We start from the raw sequence: 23,898 nt of genomic DNA on the forward strand, positions 1-23,898 counted from the left end.
TTTGTTCCTTGTTTCTTTGGTCAAAGAAAAATTACATCTGCATTTGGAGGCGAACTTGTCCAGCTGAGAGCTTTTAAAAGAGATAGCGTTTCCCACATTTCGATAGTTAGAATGCCTTCACAAAGTGGAAACAAAACCATGGAGGAAGTTGTCTTTTATCTTCATATCCTGTCATTATTTTCTGAGATCAAAGAAGAGCTCACAGTGTATAACTCCACGTTTCTGTTGTGCTCTGGGTATTAAAAGCCTTATCGTTTCAGCCAAAACCTGGGTATAAACGTGCAAGAAGAGTGGAAACTTTCATCCATTTAGCTGCCAAATAAAACATCATGTAAAAGTTTGATAGGTTCTCTTATCCGTCATTAACTCCCTAAATCCTGTTGCTAATCAACACCTGGTTTAATAATAAACAAGTGGGCTTTTATTTGAAACATGGTGCTGAATGAATCTTAAAAGAAAAAAGATGTTATTGCATTTAAGGCATCAGTAAATGTTGTGGGAAACATGTGCAATTTTTAAACCTTTCTTCTTGTTGACAGAGTTTTCCGCAAGCAATGTTCATCAAGTTTATATGTAGGAAACTCGCATTAGGCTTCTCACGCTGCCACATCACCAGAGCAAAGAGGAAGAAGCCAATTATGTTTAAGTCGAGACTGAATGTGTTTAGCTTTTATTTTTTAATAAAACTGCCTCACAGTTTATCATTCAACGCTGTCAGTCAGTCAGAGCCTCACTTGTTGTTTTGTGTGAATTAAAAACAACGACGACAGCAGCAGTGTTCCGGTCAGTCACATCACAAATATACATTACAGAAAACATCTGAGCATAAATTCAGGAAGCTTGCGGACGTGTGTGGTGGCGCAATGGAATTTGCACCATCTTGCATATAGGAAATCATGATGCTTATGATGAGCAGTGGCATGAAACAAAGAGACCACTTCTGCTTCCTCCTGCACCGAAGAAGGCTCAACACAACAGCTTTGTTGTAATCACTTCTGTCTTTGAAATCACATTCATGAAACATGGAGGGGGGAGCGAGGGCTTAGGTGGCGGGCAGCACTACTTTTGGCACCAACATGGATTGAGTAACAAATCGCTTGAGGGTGACTAATTAAAAATATGAGTGATGTGTAATGTATGTAGAGATGTTTCTGCATGATTCTCCCTTATTTTTGTTTTTGTTTTCTGGATAGTTAGGAGTAATTATTGGGTGTCTTTGTTTGGCTTTGCAGCTGCAGAGAGCAGTGCAGTTGTTTTGAGTCAAACCAGATCCAGTTAGGTAAGGTGCTTTAATCCCGCTTACACTGGCGCTATTCTTCGTCCTGACAGCTGCTGATGTCCGCTTGTGCCTCCGCCGCCCGTGAAAGAATCCAGTGAATCAAAATTGAGTATCTGTCGGCTGGCTCTCGGCGTTTTCTCTGTCGGTTGTCACTTCCTTCACCCTCTGAGGAAACGTACAAGTTTCACAGCTCTTTCCTTGCGCAAGATTCCTCTAACATATACGGCTATACCGTTGGGCGCCTTGAGGTTTTTTTTTTGTCTGCTTTGAGCAGCTATTGTTTGTTGCTCAACTGGGCCAGACAGGCGTCTGTAACACATGTCTTAATGCAACATCTGAAGGGTTTAGTAGCTGTTATCAGTGTCTGCTTTTAAGGAGGAGCAGAGCAGACCCCGGGATATCCGGATAAGGGTGAGCTCCAGGTATGCAGACCGCTTCTTATTCATTGAGCTACCAAGAATCCCAGCAGTTCAACTTGTTTAGGTTTATATGTTTTGCAATATTTGATACATTTTCTTTTGAGCTGCTGTAAGCAAAGTTGCTTGACTTCTGTAAAATTTCAGCATAGAGGAAGAAGAAGCATTCAATAATGTGGTGTGCCAATGCAGTCTGTGATATGCTAAATTCCTTACGAAACACAAGATCACCGATACTGTGTAAATATATAAGTCAATCTTCCAATTAGGTCAGGCTGGTTTAATGTTACACTATCAGTTATTTTCCGTTTGGCACACGCAGGTGACTTTATTAAAAGAAAAACGCCCGCATCACAGTGGCGTCAGCTCAGAGAGCAACACCAGGATGTCTGTGAGGTGTCGCCTTTCATTATGCATCCACGACTATGTAAACAATAGATATGGAAAATAGATGATTTTCCTGTGAATGGATGCATAACGTCGCTAGAATTGTATTTGCAAGACGGCAAGACCTTCGACTGGAGGCTGTTTATCCTCCTCTTCGACGTCTACGTCTAGTTGTGAAGATTTCCTGAGTATCTCCAGTAAAAGCTGCACGCTACTTGGGGAAAGAAAAACACCCCCCTCCTCTCATGAGACAAAATAATACCCTCATTGTAATGACGGGGTTTATTGTGTGCAAAGAGTGCTGCGGTGGTCACTTTTTAGGTAAGCTCAGCACGGTTTAATGTGGTGGTACTTTGAAGACTGGTATTACCTTGACGCTGTGCTGACTCCCATGTATGTTTTATTCAAGGCCTGTCATGAATGTGGTCAGCTGTAGAAGTGCAAGCATCAGCTCTCAAAAGAGGACAGAAACATCCAAGACAAGAAGCCACATTTTGTCACATTAACTGGAATCTATTAAGTCAAAGAGGCGCATAAGTAAGAAAGATAAACGCCAATATTTTTTACACATAAATTGAAACATGTCAAATGTAGGCACCATTTCACACTAATTCACTAATTATTTTAGTAATAATGATTAATTTGATTTTAAAAATTGAAGTGAATAAATGTAATAAATTTTTAATAAAGGAACATTTTATTGAGTAAAATGCAATAACTTGGGATTCTTTTAGCGTACGTTTGATCATAAAAAACAAAATAAAAAAAGAGAAACTTCTAACATAAACACGTTAAAAGCTCAACGCTTTCTGCTCGATTTAACATCAATAAGGTGTAGGGCTGGTCTGGATTAACCAGCTTATAATTGGACAGCAAATTGTGTTTAACGTGAGATTTCCTTTTATAGAATTTGAAGCAGGTGAAGATAAACCTAAGTAATTAAATAAATATGTTCTCAGCAGAACATATTTATAGATAAATGATTTTTTTATATGCCTAAATGCAAAATGTATAATTGTGTTTTATAGTTTTGGCTTAATTACTGCTCTGAATATGTTGTTGTTTTAGTAAATGTTTGTTTTTCAGAACTTGTATATTCCAGTTAACGATTAATCGATTGCTAAATTAGTTGATGATAGTTTCAGTACTTGATTCGTCCCGATTAATTGTTTCAGCGGTAATGACATGCACTAAGTAGGCTAACTTGGCCTAAGCCTAAATATGCTAACATCTTAAGATCTTACTTTTAGGATGTGCAGCTCCATCCCAGCATTATCAGCCACAGCAGAAGATGAGCATCCCTCTAACCATAAAGGTGTTTCTCTGTTCTCTTAGTGTTAATTTTACACCAAATAACCCCCAAAATCCCAGTTCAGTTCTCATCTGACCAGAAGGCAAGGTTTTTAACATCATGTAAATGGGACTTCTTATGGTTTTCTATAAATGTTGTCATTTCCCTATAAATGGGTTTCTTTAGACTGCACAACAAAGGGTGCATTCACACCAGCTCCACTTAATCCGCTAATTAAACTCCAGTTCATATGCCTGGAAAGTCCAGTTTGTTTTGGGACGTCTGAATGTGGACTCGAACTCTGGCTCGGTCTCGGTTCGGTTTAAGTGAACTCTTGTTTCATTTAGAATGCATATATGAACGCCGACTGGACCGGAGGCCGCTCCAAAACCACGTAGTGAACAATAGCACAGGGCATTCTGGGTAAATTCAACCTAGAGGGAGAAATGACTTGTCTTTTGCCAACAACAAAAGAGAAATCTTACAGCTGCTAAATTCGGACATTTTTGTTTACATTCTGTGAAGACTGAAGCTGCGTTCAGTGTCTCCTTCATTGGTTTTTGGTCCAGTGCCCCCACAGGTGAGGAGGGGAACATGTTTTTTGATTTGATTGACACAGTGCAGTGTGAAAGCGAACCACGGCAGATGAAAATGTAAAAAATGTTGCAATTTTGGCCCCCAGTAGAATTGAATCTACTGCACTAATGTCCTCTAAGGCCACACTTTTAAGATTTTAATTTGTAAAATCTGTTTCACTTTACATTTATTTGACCGATCACATCAAGTAAAATGCCTTAAAGTTTGTGGTTCTGATGTGATGACATGGAAAAATATGAACACTTTTGATTCTAGGTACAAATTTTAAACATCGACTTCAGAGCTGCTTGTAATAACAACACAAACTAAACGATACCTTTATAAAATCCTCTCAAATCCAGGGTGAGCTCAGAAAAACAGTGCAAATCCTGATCGCTCTCAGTATAAAATCGCTGCCTGCGAAAGTGTGCGTCTACCTTTATTAGTCAGCACGGCTGAACGAGCGGTGAGGCACAGTCACCGCCAGCTCCAGTCATGACTGGTACTCCTGCACGTCCAGCACCTGCGCTCAAATCTAATTTCCCCGTGTGCTGTTGACTTTTGAGTGCAGCCCTTATCTGTATCCGACTGATCTAGCCGCAGCCTGGTTGTGCTGCAAGCGCTTAGCAAAAGGGATTTTTTAAAAAGAATATTCCTAGAAGATTGGAACAGAGGCTGTTTTGCATATCTGGACCTTTTCTGAAGCAGGTATGCTGGCAAACTGATGCCACCTACACATATTGCAGAAAAACTCCCCACTGTGTGTCACTCACAGGCAAAAACAAGAGGGGAGGGGGGAAAAAACACGGCAGTTAAAAATGAGTGGGCTTCACCTGCAGGTCTTTGAGGAAACTTGAGACAATATTGCCCAGACATGGTTGCAGTTTTGTGTCTGCGTTGACTGGAAGCTTATCTAAAATTTTAATCCAACCAGGTGAGAAAAATGACACTTCTTCCTGTGATTTCATTTCCTCTCTTTCTTTTTTCTTTCTTTTTTCAATCTTTCGGCCCTCTGTGAGCGGCTCGCCGGTTCAGTTTCTGGTGTGAGTAATCCTGCACACGCTGCATGACAGATGTTATCTCTGGGCCTCTGCGTATGCGTCACAGGGACTCTGCTTTGAAACTTGGGTTTTGTGTGTGAAATTAAGCGTTTTCTCCTCAGTCACATTGTTTTAAGTTGTGATTTCAGTTCATTGAGACACAATACTTTCTTGGCCGCTGCAGGTCGGAGCTTTAAAAATGATTAATCAAGCAGCGTGGAAATGTGCTGGACTTTTACCGTAGTGCGTCACCTATTAACTTCATTTCCCTGTAATGGTTTATACAATGTGTTGGTTGCAAAACAAGGAGCAAGCGCAATAAAAGTCCTCCATTTCTCCATTATGATTGCAACTAATGATTATGTTAGTAATCGATTATTATATTGTTTATTCTGATAAAAAGAAATCTTATTCTGCAAATTTGTCATTTGACCGGTTAAGCCTTTTTTAATAAAATATTAGAAACTGTAAAAATGCAAAAGAACTAACAATTTTATTCCATTTAAAATAAGAAAATAGACATTTTACTGCCTAAAGTCACATAACACAGCAGTCCTTTAGAGCATGTTTGATTATTTGTAGCAAAAGATGCATCTGCAGCAAAAAATAATATCATCTTGTGAAAAGCTCAGCCGTTTCCACTTCATACATTATCAATATAGAACAGATCTGTTGATTATTATTATTTGATTGATCAGTTCATAATTGGGTAGTAAAAGCTGTTTAATGAGATTTTCTTAACCAGAATTTGAAGTTAATTTTTTTTAATATAATGGCCTCATAAATCAATAAAAACACAAACCCGTTCACCTGTAAACTGGAGACAGAGAAAGAAGTTTTGTTTCTGAAATGAAGAGCTCATCATGCGTCTTTCTCCGCTGCTCATGCTGCTGATTTAAATAGAAAGTAGTGGAGGAACATTTTGACACTTTGCCCTTTTTTCTGCCCCTCAGGTAACCGAGTTTGTCTGCGGAGCTTTGTACCCCCACCTCCAGTGCCACTGCTTGTGCCTCGACAGCTCAGCTCTGCCCCCGGCTTTGAAACAAGCGAGAGGCTTCAGAGACCTGCGACTGCATGTCTCAGACCTGCTTCCTGTTCATCCCCGACATCTTAAAGGTGCTTTGTCACCGGCACGCATCGTAGTCGCCCTTAATTCTGGGACAGAGGTGTAACGTCCGTCGCTTGACTGGAAGCGAAGTTGTTGCTCGTTCAGAGGGGGGGAGGAAGGCCGCTGAACAAAGTGCCGCTTTCCCCGGAGATGAAGCTGCAGGCCGTCATGGAGAACCTGCACAGGCAGCAGAGGGCCAAGCTTCTGATGGAGCAGCAGCTACAGCAGCAGCTACAGCAGCAGGCCATCGTCCAGCACGCCCAGGTCCGCGCCGGCAACGACCCCATGGAGAGCGCCGCCCCCGAGGGCGAGCAGGCGCAGATCGCGGCGCTGGCGGCCATGCGAGCCGCCGCCGCCGGGCTGCAGAGGGTGTCGGACAGCCCCATGTCGAAGCGCAGCAGTGGCGGCGAGGAGGAGCGAGACGACGACAACGACGAAGGGGAGGAGCATTACAAGGACATGATGGGCTCCGACGAGGAGGAACAGATGTAAGTCCATCGATTAGAAAATCTGGATTGTTTTTCAACAGGGTTTCCCTGGAGGCTGTGTTTCCACTGACCATAAAACTTCACAAACTGGATTTAAAATAAATTTCCTTAATGGAAACACACCAATTCTGAAAAAACTCGGGTTTTAATAGAGTAGTGGAAATAATTTTTGTCACATCACACAAGTAATGAGATGAACAAGTGGATATAATACTACTGGCAGAAAAGACAAAGAAGACGACAGGAAGACGATTTATCGGGTGAACAAACTTATTCACGTAATTTTAATTGTGTTTCCTATTTAACCGGAACACTGCAATTATGAAATGCAAGTTGTTGTTTTTTTTACATTAGTGGAATATCAACAAAGTTTTAACCCATTTCGCCCAGCCCCCCCCCCAAAAAAAATTAGCTTTTGAAAAATCTGAGTCTACCTTTTTCTTCCTCACATGCCAGCAAACGGAAATGGGACGAGGGAGACTTTGAAAGCGACATGGACGAAGACTTTGACGACGACCTGGCAGAGGAAGGGCTGCCGACTGGCCACGACGCCGTGGCTCCTGGGAAGGGCATCCTGGTGCTGCCCCACCGCCACCTCCACCCTCACTCCCAGCTGCCGAAGGTCCGGCCCAGCGTGGAGCAGGAGCCCCGCGTCGCCATCATGCCTCCCCACGCACCACACAGCCACCTGGGCGTGCAGGACCACGGAGAATGGACCTACGAGGAGCAGTTCAGACAGGTGAGACTGCTTCTTCTGTTTTTTACAGATGCATCTTTAAGTCTCACTATACCAGAGGGAAGAAACACGCCACCTCCAACAACAAATGTTTTTGTTGTTGTTGTTTATAGAGATTGAGTTTTGACTCATCTGTTGTTTGAATATCAAGCACACAAATCTATATGTAAAAGGACATTTTAATTAAAGTTATATTTATCTTATTTGAACATTACATGAGGTCCAACTATCCAAAAAAACAATTGCTGAAATCATCCAGCAACATTTATTATTTTGCTGGACGATAAATTGTCCCAGAAAGTATTGGAATAAACAATAATGTCGTTCTTTTGACACCATTTACAATATAAAGGTCATGACATAATAATGCAGTCAAAGATGATTAACATTTGAGTTCTAACAAACTGGAAGAAATATTCCAAATAAATACACACACCAACCAAAAAAACAAATAAAATGAATTGTAAAGTTTCTGCAAACAAAATTGTCCTTTAAAAAAGGGGCTAGTTGAGACCGAAGCATACTGAAGAGTTTAATCGTTCAGTCTTTGGTAAAAAGAGAACATTGATTTTAATTTATCACACAATTAATTGATTTATCGTTTATTGCAACAAGACTAGCTGAAACAAGGTGTAGATTGGTGGTTGAATTAGGAAGTTTGACGCCATCTTGGAGTATTTTTGTGTTAATTTTTGATCAGAGTGAAGGTGAAAGTATTTATTTAGTCACCAGGGATGTACAGATATGCCACCTCTGTCCTCAGTTCTCTTCGCGTTGAACCTGCTGGGACTCTTTCAGCTGCACATGATGTAATCGAACAGGCTGGGAAATCAACAGCTAAAAAGCACATGCCATCACCAAGGTCATTACAGCTAACTAAAACTAGCAAAATCTGAAACTGAGAAAGATTTTTCCTTAACTGAGATAAATAAAGATAGTAATTAATGGGCAAAAATTATAACTAACTCAAACTATACGAAAAAAGAATAAAACTAACTAAAACATACTGAAATTATAGATATGACATTCTTTGTTTTCATGTTTATTAGTCTATTAGCGTTTTGAGCTAATATAGATTTTTCACAAGCAGTTTACGTCAGCTTTTGGTAATTAACGGCACTTTGTACACCCCCTACCTTTAATTGTCAAAATGGCAACGACAAAACTTGGGATAAAATTTAATTTCACTTCAAAACCAAACTTAAAAAAAAGAATAAAATAGCTTGAATAAGCATTAAAAAAAGATAAATTTCTACTGAGTTGCACCAGGAGTGGAGTCTATATGTTACTCCTGACTGAGTTGGGCAGATTCAGGCGAGAGTGGAGTGGGGGAGGGTTGGTCAGGGAGCATTTTAACCGCTTCAGCGTGCAGGAGTTTACTGTAAACATGCCAGTGGGCGGCTGAGGGAAAAATGAGGGAGGCCTGAGTGAAACAAGACAGGCTGTTTACATGGGAAGACCAAAGTCCGTCAACTGCTCGGTTCAGATCGGAGACTGCATGTTGTCAGTTAAAACAGAAATCTAACCACAGTTCAGATAATTAAAAAAAAAACCTCCCACTGTTTGTAAATATGATATAAACTGGAACGGAATCAATTTTTTTCCCCTCTGGAAATTGCATAAAGTCTTATCAGGAAGCTGACCTTTGCAGTGTAAAGCAATCATTGAAGTTATAGACGTACTTTTTAGTGTCCTTGATTATAGTTTATAAAACAGATCTAGTAAACATGCCTCCATTTCAGAGCTGAAGCCAGTTTTTCATCGCCTATATCCATACATATTGAAACTTTGCAACTACGTCACTTAATCATTCAAGGCGCCATGATGGATGTCGGAAGTGCGGGACGGGATTATTGAACAGAGCGACTGAAATTGTTTTCCCAAGTTGTTTTTGCCAGTTTATTCATGGTTTCTACTTGTTCAAGTCGAGATAATTTGTCTGTAAACGTAACACACCTGGTCGGGGCTCATAGACGGTGAAACAGTCTATGACAGGGGTCACCAAACTCAGTCCTCGAGGGCCGGCTTCCAGCACGTTTTAGTTCTCTCCCTGGTGGCACCAACAACCTTTTCAGCATGTCAATGTTCTTCTTAGGCCTTCTAACGAGCCACCATCTGATTCAGGTGTGTTAAACCAAGGAGAGAACTAAAACATGCAGGAGGCCGGCCCTCCAGGACCAAGTTTGGGGACCCCTGGTCTATGAGCTAGAAACAGTTAGCTTATAAACCGACCCATACCTCCTCCCTCCTGACGTGTTGATCTAATTACCTACTTTGCCTAAATTTACATCACACGATTTATATCATTATGTTATGAACAGCGTTTCTCTTTACACCGAAGCAATATTAAAAACATACAAAAAACGAGATGCTCACCGGTTTTTTTCGTACATGCTAGGCTACATGACGGTGCGGTATTGTCTCCATGGTTACAACGTCACACACACATAGCGAATTTTGTTATCTTTCTAATCTTACTTACTTATTAAGTATATGAACGTTAATCTTCTTGCCTTTTAAAAAGTGTTTGCTGCTAATCCGCGGTTACCCCTAGGGCTGGCAGTCATTATGTTTGATGGCTGCTATCCGTCCTGACACATCTTTCCTCGTTAAAAGTTACACAGTAAAATGACACGTTTGCATCCTTGTTTGTTTGTGCAGCTGACTGAACAGAACCCCATGACCATTTTTAAAGTGAAGTCAACTAAATAATAGTGAGGCTACCAGATGTCCGTCATGGCGGAGTGGGCGGGGCTCTACAGAGCGCGATGTCACGTGCAAAGGGTCAATATATCTGAATGTATATACAGCTCTGGAAAAAATTATAGACCACTTAAAATTATTAGTGTAATACTAAAATTTTGCTTGGAATGTCAGAAACATGTTGTCAATAGTTTATAGAATAAAAGAACAGTGATCAGTTCACTCAAACTGAACACTATAAAAAGTTAAATCAGAGAAACTGGTCTCTTAACTTTTTTCCAGAGCTGGAAAACAAATCTTTACACACACACACACACACACACACATATATATATACTGCGACAGACTGGCGACCTGTCCAGGGTGTACCCCGCCTCTCACCCGGAACGTAGAGAGAATGGCACCAGCAACCCTCCCGACCCCATTGGGACATGGGTGAACAGAAAATGGATGGATGCATGGATATATATATATATATATATATATATATATATGAATGAATGTATTTGTGTGGCACGGACTGAGCCACCATTTTACGCAGCAGCTTATTACATAATGGAAGCCGCCACTGAAAAGCAAACACAATCATGGCCTGTTGCAATATTTCCAACCATAAAACACACTCATCAGTGTGAGAAACGGGCCGGTCTTGTCTGGGACGTTTTCTAACTCTTTTCATCACTGACACGTTCCGCGTGTCGCAGGCGGATTATCTCGGCCACGTTGCATGCAGCCTTCATTATAAAGCCCTAACTATAGATTCTGTAATTTAAGGCCTATTTTTTTGTAATTACAGGCTGTGGAATATAACTCCCCTAAAACCTATACTCTGCTTCTGAAAATAACCCACCCCTCCCTGTGTGTGTGCCCTGACAGGGCATTCTCAGATTTCATGTGGCAGGTACGACATACTGGGCAATTATATCGTCATGCGTCACTCGGCTGTGGATTAGATTTGCGTTTAATGCATCTGACACTTAATCATGTTGGTTGTTTGTTAATCTATATTATTAAAGCTTGCATTGTATTTATCTTACCATAGATGTAGAGAAAATTGATAATAAAAGAAAAACAATCCAGTATTTTAGAAAGACATTGCTATTTTTGGCCTTGGATGATTATAGCAATAAGCTGTAATTGCAGTTATAGCCTGTTATAATAGCTGCCTCCTGATAATTCAAACTGTCTTGTTTTGCATACCCTAGATTGCATATTTATTTTGCTTCTTCTTTTTCTTCTCAACCTTACATTTGTGGTTTCTTCATTGCCTTTTATTGGTAGATCTATAAGCCATCGTCTTGCAGTTTTTTTTTATTTTTTATTATTATATCTCACGGCTCTGCCTGGTCTTGGTTGTTGTGAAATATCAAAAGTGTTGAAGCAGAAAATTTGTAGCTGCTGTTATGTGTGAAGCAGCGAACACACGGCAATCGTCTGTCCCAGAAAAACAATGCAATAAAAGTAATTATATAACAGCTATCATCTAAAAAGGTTCTGCCTTCAAATGTTTTCAAATGTTTGATGCAGACGTGGAAAAGTGCTGACTGGGCAGCCTTACTTTTATCATTAATGATAATAAGTGTATTTTAGTATCTTTGTGGCTCAGGAGTTTTAGTCAGGAGTTAGTCGACTTCTCAACCTTTCGCTCTGGTAATCTTTTACCTTCACAAATCAGTGTTTTAGTCCAAACATATCCAGTTTACAGTGCTTTGGAAAGTAAACTTTATCTAATTTCTTCAGGTTACAGCCTTTTTCCTGGGATTTTATGCTTCACTGTATCTGCTGGAGAGAAAAACATCCAGTGGGTGGTGCAGGTAGCTACAATCAACAGTAGCTACACAGGCACACCCACTAGAAGGAAACAAATGCACCCAGTATAACACTTTCATTCTATTGGCTCAGAGGTTGCCAGGCAACGGTACTTTTTTGTTCCAGGCACTAGCAGAAAATGATTCGCAAGCGGGCAGAGAGGTTTGCAAGCAGGGATTTGATCCGAAGAGGGACAAGTTCTGAGCGCGAGGAAAAAGGTTTGAGAAATCACAGTGAATATTTGAAAGAGAGCAGAAGTTTGGCATACAAGTATTACAAGTTTTGAGAAGAAAGACTTGAAGTCCTGCTTTCAAACTGAAAATGTGTGGTCTCCAAAAAGTCCCCCATAAATAAATGGCAGTTATTTTGGAATAGATGTGTAAAGGTGTTCCTGTGAGCAGATTCTCCCATTAGAGGTGTTAGTCTGCTTCTTTTAAATAATCCTTTGCTTGGCCATTTTTGGTGGATGTCCATATTTTGGTAGGTTCTCTCTTTCTAAAGTTGGATTAAGCATTGAAAAATGCTCCATCATTACGTGGATTAGCGTCAACATCGACACTTTTCTCTTTGTAAATAAAAAAAAAAGTTAAAAAGAATCTACAAAAACACCTGAGAGTCCATAATGCTCCATAATTATGGACCAGGACTGAATGGATTAATCAGATTAGCAGTGACTAATCAATTGTGGAAATAATCGTCAAGTTAATTAATAGCCAGTTAATTGCTAACTGGAGTGTACAGACAAAAAAAAAAACATTTGCTGAAATAACAACACAATCAGAGCAGCAATTAAGACAAAACTGTACAAAAAATTTAACATTTTGCACTTAAGATAAAAAAAAAACATTTTATTGATAAATATGTTCTATTAGGAACTCAATGTCTTAGTTTTATCTTCACCAAGTTCAAATTCTGCAAAAGCTGAAAAAAACCTCCCATTATGCACCTTTAGATATCCAGTTATTAATCAGTTAATGTGAAAAATAATAAATTAATCTACAAATGACCAAGTGTACACCAAAGGAATGCTATGTTAATGCATTTTAGGTAACACGTTGTTTATTTTATGATTTTAAAAAGTGAATTATTTGTTTATTTGCATCTTTTAATTTATTTCAAATATTGTTCAAAAAGGGCTTAGCTGGTTAGATGAAAATCACCAGAATGTGCCATTTTTTATTCAGTCAATCTATTAATCTTTTGAAAATTAGTTACTAAATTAATTGTTAGTTGCAGCCCTAGCTTGTACTTTATTTTGTAAGTAAATCCTAAATGTTTGTGCTTGATTTGATTTTGCTCAGATGAGATCAGAGTAGAGAGGTTCAACACAAATACACGCAACACTGTCTGTTAATTTTTAAAGCTGATTTTGCAAGTCAAAAAATTATGCCAACGCTCGTCTTTCACATGAAATTCCAATAAATTAAAAAAACAGAAGTTTGTGGTTCTCATGAGACAAAACGTGAAATGTTGATGTCTGAACTGTTAAACTGAACTTTGCTTTGATAGAAACACATCAGCTATTCTTCCCCAAACTGTACTTAACAATGCACCCTGGTAGCTTAAAACCACGAGTCTCCTGGTCTTTTAAATTCACTGTGTTTATATCTGTCTCTGTTTGCATAACAGTTCCAGGTCACATTTCTGAATGCAAAGTCATACTTTTTTTGGGAAAAACGTCAAATCAATTTGGTTTATTAGTGTCATCACAGAGCATGTAGCAACTCTGGATTATTCCAGTCTTGGACTTTACAAACTTGAGATTTGTTGTTAAATCCTTTTTTTCTGTCCTTTTTGCAATATTTTATTTTGAAAGCCTAGGATTCTTTTTTGTTGGTTAGCACAAAGTTTAAATCTACAACCAATCCCTAATTGAAAATTGAGAAACTAGGCTTCATTTTGTGACAATAATGCAGTGGACAGGAAGGATCTCCAGTAGCAGTCAATCTTGCATTGAATCTGAAAACACCTCTGACTGAAGTTGCTGTCTCAGCATCAGGACATGCTAAACGCTCAAAATCCAGGCAGCATAGATGATGTTCCACTGCTAGTCTACTTAATTTGCTTTTGGTGCTCCTCTTTACTTACTTTGTTTTGAAAGTAAAAGAGAGCAGTCATCCTTCCAGCTGTTTCCAAAACTAATAGAAAATAACTGTCCTTATCATAACAAAAGCTTATAAAAAGAGTAAAAGAGAACTAAAGTAATTTAGCTAATCAGTAAAAACCTTTAAAAGTTACAAAATACAATTTGTTTTGTAGTATTTCTGGTTATTTCTTTTTCATTTGCTCTAAAAGATGTTTAATAGAAGTTTTATAGAAATATTCGAAGTTTGGTTTGTTCAAAAACGTGTAGGTAGAGTTTTTCAAACACGTTTTGTTTGTTACGGTTTCTGAGATTTGAATAAAAAGATAATTACTCTTTCATTTTGTGAAAACCCAAATGTCAAGGCCAGTTCATCATGTTTGCAGCTATTTATAAGTCTTTTGGGTTTCTGTTCAAATCTGAGAAACGTTAACATGAACCGAAAGCGCCATAACTCGCTCGCTCACATTCACGGGTCAGTTTCTTTGTCTGATCGGATTTCATTATCTCACCGTTGCATGAAGGTGCAAGTCAACAAAAAGCTACTCGCATTGTTTGAAACCGAATCTGTTGACATGTTTTAGTCACAAGTAAGCTTTTCTTTATTATTTATAAACAGAGTGGCCTTTTCTGCTCTCATTCGATGGCCACAAAGCAAAACATCTTAATGTTTTTTACTAATAATTTGCAGCGCAAACATGTTGCTAAATAGTTTTCCGAATGTCCGGGGAGGAAGGGGTTAAGACGGTACAGTTTATTTTGAGCAGGTGGGTGGAGGCTGCAGGAATGTGCTTGATGGAGGGTGATAATGTGGCCACTACCTCAGATCCTCAGCAGAAACTTTGCATGCCTCTATCAGTCCTGAGCAGTCATGGCTACTCCAAACTGTAAACTGACATGTGCAGATCGCTTATGACTTACAAAGAGCAGATAAAGTCTGAATGGTGCTGCAGAATGAGTGAGAAGAAGTAAAACCCAAATAATATATGATGTTCTTAATTTAAAGTTGTTGAAAAGTTTCTTTCTTTCTTTTTTTTTTTTTTTTTACTACATGCACGGTGCGCTGCAGGGGGAACAAAATAAGTGCAACCAATCCCAACAAATTTGTAGTTGACGTTTCGCCTCCAGGCAATGTGCTGCAAAGACATATTGGCAAATCCCAACCTGCATTCCTGGAGGATCATCCAGACACCTTCCTCACCTCTCCGCTGAAATGTCAGACTAAATTAAGCCAAGAGGTGCCGGCTGCTCCTAGTCTGATTACGCTGTGGCTTTAAGTGAATTAATCAAAAATATTCAAGGCTCTTTGCCAGCGCTGTCATATCTGCCCAGGACAGGGAGCAGAGAATTAAATGAAGGGCAGAGCTTTATACAGATATCAAATTATACCACACTGTTGGATTAATTTGTAAATGAAACTGATTTGAGTGTCTGGTGGCGTTTATTTCAGTGATACGAGCTTGATACCATTTATAGCCCTTCTTGGTATTTGAACTCTGTGTAGATATCTGGCTCTGCGATATCTATAGAAATTTCAGTGCATATTAGATTTTCACAAAGCAAACAAAGCAACTTTATAAACTTCATTAATAATTTTAATTATTCTTGCATCCATTTTTTTCTCAGCCTGTTACCAATGTGAAGCCTGTGAAGGTTTAAAAGTTTCCCAAAAACAAAACTTTCTTAGTTTTAGTTTGTTTGTTGTATCAAAATGGTAAGATTTATTTTTTTCTTTCTGTCTTAACCTTAACAAACAAAACCACAGAGGGAAACTATTAAAAACAAACTAACAAACAGATACTTTGTATATTTTTAGATACCAAATTTGTGTCAGTAAGTAAATTTCAAATTTGTCCTGGCATAAAAATCACACCGTCCAAATAACTCTCACATACAAATTACAACGGACAAAAGTAAGAGAATAATTAAAGTAATTTGTTGTAAGAATTGAACATGTGAGGGAAAAAATGGCATGAAAACAGTTTAAATCAAAGAAATCAAAAGGTAATCTGAAGAGGAAAGTATTATTGGTCGGTTTAGTTCTAATTGAAGACTGTAAAATAATCAGATTTAATCTCATCTTTCTGTTTTTAACCTTAAACAAAACCACAGAAAGAGAATATTTAAAAAAAAAAAAAACTTTCTAAGTTTTTAGAAAGTAGATAGTAAGTTTTAGAAAGTTTTTAGAGTTAACGTCCAAGTAATTCTCACACATGCAAATGAAGACAAACAAAAATAAGTGAATAATTAAAGTAATTTGTTGTAAAACCATTTTACTGAAACGTTATTTGTAATTTAGTTTTCTCTTACTTCATGTTCACTAAGACATTTAAACTAGGCCTAGAGTTCTTGGTATGATTTTGCAGTGACAGTTTTATTCTAATAAAAACATTTTATTGGGAAAGCGTTGACATAATTGATACATATTTTGCCCGCTGTCTCTTTAAATTAGAGATGCTGGAGATGATATTAATAACTATATGTTTTGTACTCTGAGCGACCTCATGCTTTATTTTTTATTTTACATCATTTGATAGAAGGTTTGTTGCAGCTTCAGTTTCTTTATTGTTTACTTTACACTGGCTGTTTAACAGACTAAAGTTGTTTTTACAGGTTTGACCAGGTTTCTTGGTGTATTTAATTGTGCTGTACTGGTGCAGAGCTACCAAATAGATTTGTAATTATGTCTGTGTTTTAACAACAAGAGCATTTTCAGTCGATTCAGCAGTTTTTTCTGTATTGGATCGATACTAAAAAAAAAATTAAAAATGTGGATTGTTGCATTTTCAATTTAAATCGTAGAAAGAATAATCAAAACCTAACATCAGAAGGCTTTTCATTTTAACTTTACCAACATCAACGCTTCAAATGCTCAATTAATTTCGCCTCTAAACACTCTGAACGTTTCTAGATGTGCAGGTTTGACAATCCCTCTCACTGCTGCTGTGTCTCCATGGCTAAATGCCTCGCCCTCCTCCCCTGTATAAACAATATCTTCTTCAGGCCAGAAGCCATCCCGGGGCCACGCGGACCCTTTGAAGTCTCCGCGTCTCTGTCTGCTTTAAACACCAGCAGCTGGACAGATGGAGCCCAGATGGACAGTAAAGTAGGGATGTCTTTAAAAATTCATGGCACTCACCATGATCAGTTGAAATGGAGGGAGGGGGTTGGCATTAAACATTAAATTGCTCCGACCCACCCACACACACACATACACACACACACACACGCAGGGAGCCCGGGGAGGGGGCTGTTAGGGACTACAGGAAGTGCAGCAGGAATAAGAGCCAATTGGGAGCGACACTTACTGGGATTGCCCATCAGGTTTCCGCTGATACAGCTGTCTGATAAGTGCATGTTGAGTTTATAATCCACTGTAGGGGAGCCTTTTGATCCGTGTTTATTAGTTCTTTTTATTATGTGTTTTCTTTGGTCTTTTAGGAGCAATTTTCATTTTATAACGATATTACAACCCAACAAGAGACTTAAATATCCTGAGAGTACGCTGTGCTTTGTTAGCATGCTGCAAAAATGTCTTTTATTGGGATAAATTAGCACAATATCACCTCTTTTCCACATATTAATGCCCACTGCTTGTCAGCTGGCTGAAAAAATAATCAAATTTATTATTATTAAAAAAAGATTATTTAATACAACAATGACCAACATATATGTTGGTCATACTTGTGACAGTAGTTTGGAGAATAAACTCATACCAATAAATGACGAAACAAAAACCAAAAATAAAACAAACATCAGCAATTATTTCCATAAGTAGGTATTTATGTTTTAGACAACTAAAAAACAGAGAATAAAGAAAATAAACTAAATATAAATTAAACAGATATTTTAAAAAATGTATAATGTTGTTTTGGTTTTATTATTATAAAAAAATGGGCTATTAGTAAACACTTATATTTCATTATATATACAAAAGCATTAAAACGTTAAAGATTGTAAGATAATAAAGAGAAACTGATATTTCACTAGTTTATATATGATTTTAATTTATGTTCAACGGACCAGAACCAGTAAAATCCAAAAATAAAAACGGGATCAATGCATCCTGAAACCCAGAGACGGTGCCGTTTGTAAAATGGACAAACTAAATTTTATCTATTGTGTGAAATCAGAAAAGGACATTTTCTATCCTTAATCTACATTATGTTGTTATTAATATAATAACTTCTTCATATAAAGTTATTAAGAAGTTAAAAAGTTCTTAATAACTTCAGTGTCCTGTGTTTGAATTAGTCAGGATTATAATTTAGAGAGATAATCTATGTAATCTATTGCTTTAGTAGTGGTAAGTTTGTCCACAACTGTTAATGTTGTCAGATTTGCTATGGAAAGTAGGAAAAATGAATATCACATGAGAACATCTTATTATTAAACCAATCAAAACATTTAGTTGTACTGTTTTAGTCATTTTTTTATCCAGCATTTAGTTTTTTCTGTTCCAAATATCCCTTTGATCTTTCTCCTTAACTCCAAAGCCGTTTATAAAGCGCATCATCTGGAGCCTCTGGTGGCTCATATCAGTCTGCATTATTCAGCAGTGAGGGGCTTTTTCATTAGATTTCATGAGAAACTTGAGTTTAATTAAAAGACAGGACATGGTTTTACGGGTCCTGTCTGAGAGAGGGTTAAAAAAACAGAACGAGTTAGCATGGAAAGACCTCTGAAAGCCTTCCTGTTTTAAAGGGAAAGGAGCAGCACTGAGGGAAAACGCGCAGTGTGACTGAGGCAACAGGAAAAAGTCCCTCACTTGGCACAGCGCTTTGACTCGCAGCCAAGTAGAGCATGTAGTAAACGCTCATTTTAACTGTGAAGCACCGCAGAGCATTTGAAACGTATCCAAGCCCCAGCCTGCTGCATGGGGCTGATGTCAGAAACCGTACAGCCATGGGGATTCTGGAAATTGGCAGGCACTCAATATGGACCAGGAGAGGGGGGCTGGGGAAGGAATGTAAACAAAGATTGTGTAAAGGCCGGAGTTAGCGCCTTCATCCTGTCTCTTTCTTTCTCTCTCTGTTGAGCAGCGAGGCTTTTTCTCAGGCTTCCTCTTATGCTTAAAGCCTCAGGAAACGATAAGAAGTTATCAGATTGTGAGGACGTCTCTCGTCTACATCCCTCTACGAGTGACGCCAAAGATTTCTTTTGGTCAGATTCAGCGCAATTACAGAAAAATCTCATTGTGGATTCTCATTGTGAAATGAGATTAGACTATATTTAATACTGAGAAATAACTCAAAACTTATTGATATTTTAAACTGTTTATGATTTTATCTTGACAAAATATCTAATTCTATTTCCCATATTGTCGTTTTCAGGGTACTGTTCACTTTATGTCATCACAACACAAACTTTCTCAAGTTTTTAGTGAGCTGCATTTGTTCTTTGGAACAAAATCATCTACATTCTTCTATATTTTATATTCTATATTTTTACGCTACTGAATTATACATTAGTTTTGACACATGCAGAACACAACCAACAACTAAAAATGGCGCTTCGGGATTGGCGGCTTTGCTAACACTAACCAACAGCGTGTCAAGTTGCGTTGCGCCTTCACCTGGACGTTGCAATCCCGCTCAATTCTCATCGCCCCATTTCTCCCATTGAGCTTGATTTCTCCAGTAGAATTTAAGTCTGTAGTTTTAGCAACGAAGCCATTCAGTCAGTGTTAGCCACACTTCCAAATATTAAATTAACAGCCATCTTGTTTGGCTCAGCTCTTCTCTCTTTGTTTACAATAATCTTCATATCGTCAAAGTAAATTTGGTAAAATTTAAAACGTCAACTACCTATTGTTTCTCAATAGGAAGAAAAGTGTTGAGCAGGGAACTAGTTTCTGCCAGGCTAATTGTCCCAAGCTCATTTAATTATGAATTTTTTACACACACTTTATAAGAAATAAACAAATAAATCAGTTACCAGTACTTTCCAGGTGGTACTCCACTGCAGTATGATTTCTGGTTTTGTCAATGCAGATGATGTTGCATATTTTTTGTAATTATTATTTCTTTAAATTTTGTGGTTCTGGTTGCACAATCTCTGTATCAGTCCCTCCACCCACGGAGCCGAGTTTCTCACCAACAAACTGTGACTATCTCCACTCTGTATCGAAACGACATGCTGAACTGTTTCATTTAAGGGTGTAAAAACCTTTTTAAAATCATTTATAACAATCTGTCACTTTAAACACGATGTGTAGATTTTCTGTCTCTCTGCAGCAAATATTTGATTTCTTTCTTCATCTCTCTTTTTACCGTGTTTTAAATTTCTAAATGAATCCTTTGTGTGTTACTCAGACACAGACGAGTAAGAGACAGTTCAAGTTATCGATAAACAAACCCCTAAGTCACATCCTCTCTCACAAAGACCCAGTGGTAACCATTTATGTGAACAAAAGCTGTTCTTTTTGTGCTTTTACATTCATATTCTCCTGAAAAGGTAGCAAGCATTGAAAGCTTTCTTTCTTGAAGGAATCAATTAAGAAATAGGTCAAAGATTGATAAAGGGATTCGACGACACATTTTCAAGGTCTGAGTTGCTCTTTGTCCAAGTGTGAAGAGCAGCTGAAAAATAGATATACGTGTTTTGAAATGCGTCTGTAATGGTCCGAGGAGTCAATAGGTCGCCTCGAAGCAGAGCACCTTTTTGTATCGTAAAAGCTTCGGTTAGTGCCTTGATCAATAATTGTCACATTTGGCCCCGGTGACATCACTGTGGCTCTTCTGTCTTGTCCCTATGATAATAACAAACCTTTTATGATTGTGTGGACGCAGCAGGAAGTCGGGCTGTTGGACTTTGCTAATGGCTCGGATACAAATAGTCTTTCCTGATATCTCACCAGTAAGAACTGGTAATAATTGTTACTGAAGAATTATTGTCAGATAGAAGATGATTCACCGTAGCATTAAGGTTGCCTTAATAAAACCTGTTTTCCAGATCTAATTAAACATGTTGTCCAAGGTGTTTTCCACCTGATAGTGCAATAGACTGGGTTTGATTTTGGAATTGCAGTATTTTGTAAATTTTCTGCTGGTGCACTGTGTCAAAACAAACCCAACACTTTGAAAAGCCTTTTTCCCTCCTTGCCTGTGGTGGCGTTATCACTACAGCACCAAAAACCTCTGAAGAAGACTCTGAGCGCATCTTCCATCTTCATGAAATGTCAGCAAAAATAGAGTGGCGTCGGATTTTAGCAGTTGTAGGATTTCTCTTTTGTCATCGGTAAAAGACCACAAGTCATTTCGCCCGCTAGCACTAGAATCTCACGCTTGTTTTGGTTGTATTTACCCAGAATCCTTTGCACTACAATCCACTTCCTGCTTTTTGATCAGTCTCCAGTCTGCGTAGCACAAGTTCATTCAAACCGCAGCAGAATTCACTTTTAGGCAGACCAGAGTTCACACCTCCCCAAACGAACCACTTTCCAGGAAAACGAACTATAGAGTTTGATTAAAGCGGACTGAACAAGATCTTTTGAAAAATGTGTTCCCCTCCTCACCTGTGGTGGCGCTGCACCAAGAACTACTGGAGGAAACGACACAAAAACCTCCAAAAAAAAAAAGATCACAAGTCATTTCTCCCGCTAGCGCGTTTGTTTTAGTTGTATTTTACTATTTACCCAGAATGCCCTACGTTATAGTTCCTGTTTTGGAGCGATCTCCAGTCAAAACACGACAGAGTTCACTTTGATCGAACCGATTCTTAGGTTTTCGGGCAAGAGTTTGATTGCGCAGGTCAGATGAACCAGAATTCAGTTAAAGTGGAGGAAACAGTGAATCCACCCCATGAATTACCTGCAGGGACACGAATGCATGTTTGCAGTGAATAAGATCCACCATGCTTAAGGAACATATAAACACAGTGGAAGTTCCTGCGCCATTGTACAAACAGGATCAGGCTTGCTTACAAACACGGACTCACTGTGTACGTTTCGAACTCCGCTAAAAGTCAGATGCATAAATGTTTAAACAGGAAGATGGATTCCTCTGCCATGTGGAAAAGAAAAACCCAGAGGTTGCTGTAGGTCAGATTTCTGTCTGCATGTAGTCCTGAGGCCCTGCAGTTCCCTCTTCTGGGGCCCACAGCGGCTATCTGCCCTGCACGACGCTGGGTGGGCCAGATATGTTTTTAAGGTCACCAGTAGACCCGCTGGCCTCTCCGTCCATCATCCCTCAACTCTAAAACTTTCTCCTACCGTTATTTGCATCCAGATGCAGATAAAAACAACTTGTGAAACTTCATCTACTTTATCTTTGCATCTATCTGTCTGCATTCTGACAAAGTTATCGCATCATCTCCGGTGGAGCTGAATAAATACTTTCAGCTTCGCTCAGTCTCATTAGATTATTATCTGGATCAGAATCTTTCAGTCATTTTAGGGGAAGAACAGGCTCATAACATCAACGTTTTTTATATAAAGTACTTCCATTTTAGCCCCTATCTATCACAGAGTGACTGTTGCTGTGTGTGGTATCACACGTCGCTCTGTGATCTTAAATTGGTCCTACGCCCACTTCCCCTCCTTCTGCTGAGCCTCGCCTCGCTCATTTTGGGCATCCATCTTTGTGATCCTTCTCATTAGCAGCAGTGCGATTAGAAACATATATCAGACTTTTAGGGCTCTGGGAAAACTTGCTGCTTTTCCTGATTCCTCCTGTCCAATGAATGGACTGTATATAATCACTTAGAGGTGCCTGTTCTGGTTCAGAGTCGCGTGATCCTCTGTTCATTTTTGCCATTTTCTCCTCTGCATTTATTAGCACGACTGGTGCTGAAATGTTTAGAAAAGTACATTAAGCAGTTTGATTTTTAAAAAGCAAGTAAAAGTGGATGAAGTTAATGGAGACTGCAAACCTGCAAATACAAAACATAATTTAATGAATGTTATTTCTCATTCAGAAATCTTTATATCTGGAACAGTTTACCATCAGAAATAGAAATGGTTTCTAATTCCCATGTGAAACAGTGGCTAAAATACTAACAAATGATGTACACCGGCATGCTTTGTTGTGGAGAATTAACTTTCTGTAATATGTTCTTTATGTTTCTCTTATTTATAGTCGCAGAAATTCAGCGTATGTTTGTTTCTGTGTTTGACAGCAATCTTTAATTTTAATTTTCCTGTGTTTTAATAAAAGTCCAAACAAAGACTGAGTTTCTAGAAAACATATATACAAAACAATCTTTTTAGCATGTAACATTGTTTACAAAAATTTGAATTGAAATTGAATGTATTAAACAAGGAAAAGATTAAGCATTTTATTCTTAGACGTTTTAAAGAAGGGCTTCACAGTGGAGCAGTTGATAGAGCTGTTGCCTTGCAGGAGGAAGGTTCGATTCCCGACACGGACTTTGCATGTGTGGGTTCTCTCCGGCTTCTCCGGCTTCCTCCCACAGTCCAAAAACATGACTGTCAGGTTAATTGGTCTCTCTGAATTCTCCCTAGGTGTGAGTGTGTGTGCGCATGGTTGCTTGTCCCGTCTGTCTCTGTGACAGACTGGCGACCTGTCCAGGGTGACCCTGCATCTCGCCTGGAACGTTAGCTGCCCTCCTGACTCCACTAGGGACAAGGGTGTTAGAAAATGGATGGGTGGATGTCTTTAAAGAAGAGGTCTTCAACACGCAAAGATGGTCAAAGATTTACTGCAGTTACAGTTTCAAAAGTTCTCTTTAAATACACATTAACATGAATCCAACATGTAACAAATTCTTGGAAAAAAAGGCATAAACTAATCTATTTAACTCACACATCCGTTAAGCAACAACCTGTTCATTATGTTAAAGTTCTGCATTTTGCAGTGGCAGTGGCATATATTAACCCATTACTTTTGTATTCAAACATATTTAAAATAAAACCATGAAATAAGGAAGCTGTGTGTTATTTGCACAGAACGCACAATAATGAGGCACCTTTTATGCATCACTATACATACAGCTCTGGTAAAAACTGCACCAAACCCCATTG

The 23,898-nt window shown here is 38.7% G+C and overlaps 1 protein-coding gene across 3 annotated transcripts in view; it reads left to right on the forward strand.

Annotated features, from left to right (window-relative positions):
* Positions 1 to 23,898, forward strand: part of arid3a (AT rich interactive domain 3A (BRIGHT-like)) — a 70,615-nt gene that overhangs the window by 17,807 nt on the left and 28,910 nt on the right. For 2 of the 3 annotated variants that reach the window (XM_044130408.1, XM_044130410.1), the window contains exons 2-3: positions 5,943 to 6,585; positions 7,042 to 7,324. In XM_044130408.1, coding sequence (XP_043986343.1) covers positions 6,248 to 6,585; positions 7,042 to 7,324 — 621 coding nt within the window. In that variant the 5' untranslated portion in view covers positions 5,943 to 6,247. Of the gene's footprint in view, positions 1 to 4,831; positions 4,884 to 5,942; positions 6,586 to 7,041; positions 7,325 to 23,898 lie in introns of those variants that run through there. The other variant, XM_044130409.1, reaches the window with a different exon arrangement.

Source organism: Gambusia affinis, linkage group LG10 (genome assembly GCF_019740435.1).
Source record: "Gambusia affinis linkage group LG10, SWU_Gaff_1.0, whole genome shotgun sequence".
Lineage (NCBI taxonomy): Eukaryota > Metazoa > Chordata > Actinopteri > Cyprinodontiformes > Poeciliidae > Gambusia > Gambusia affinis.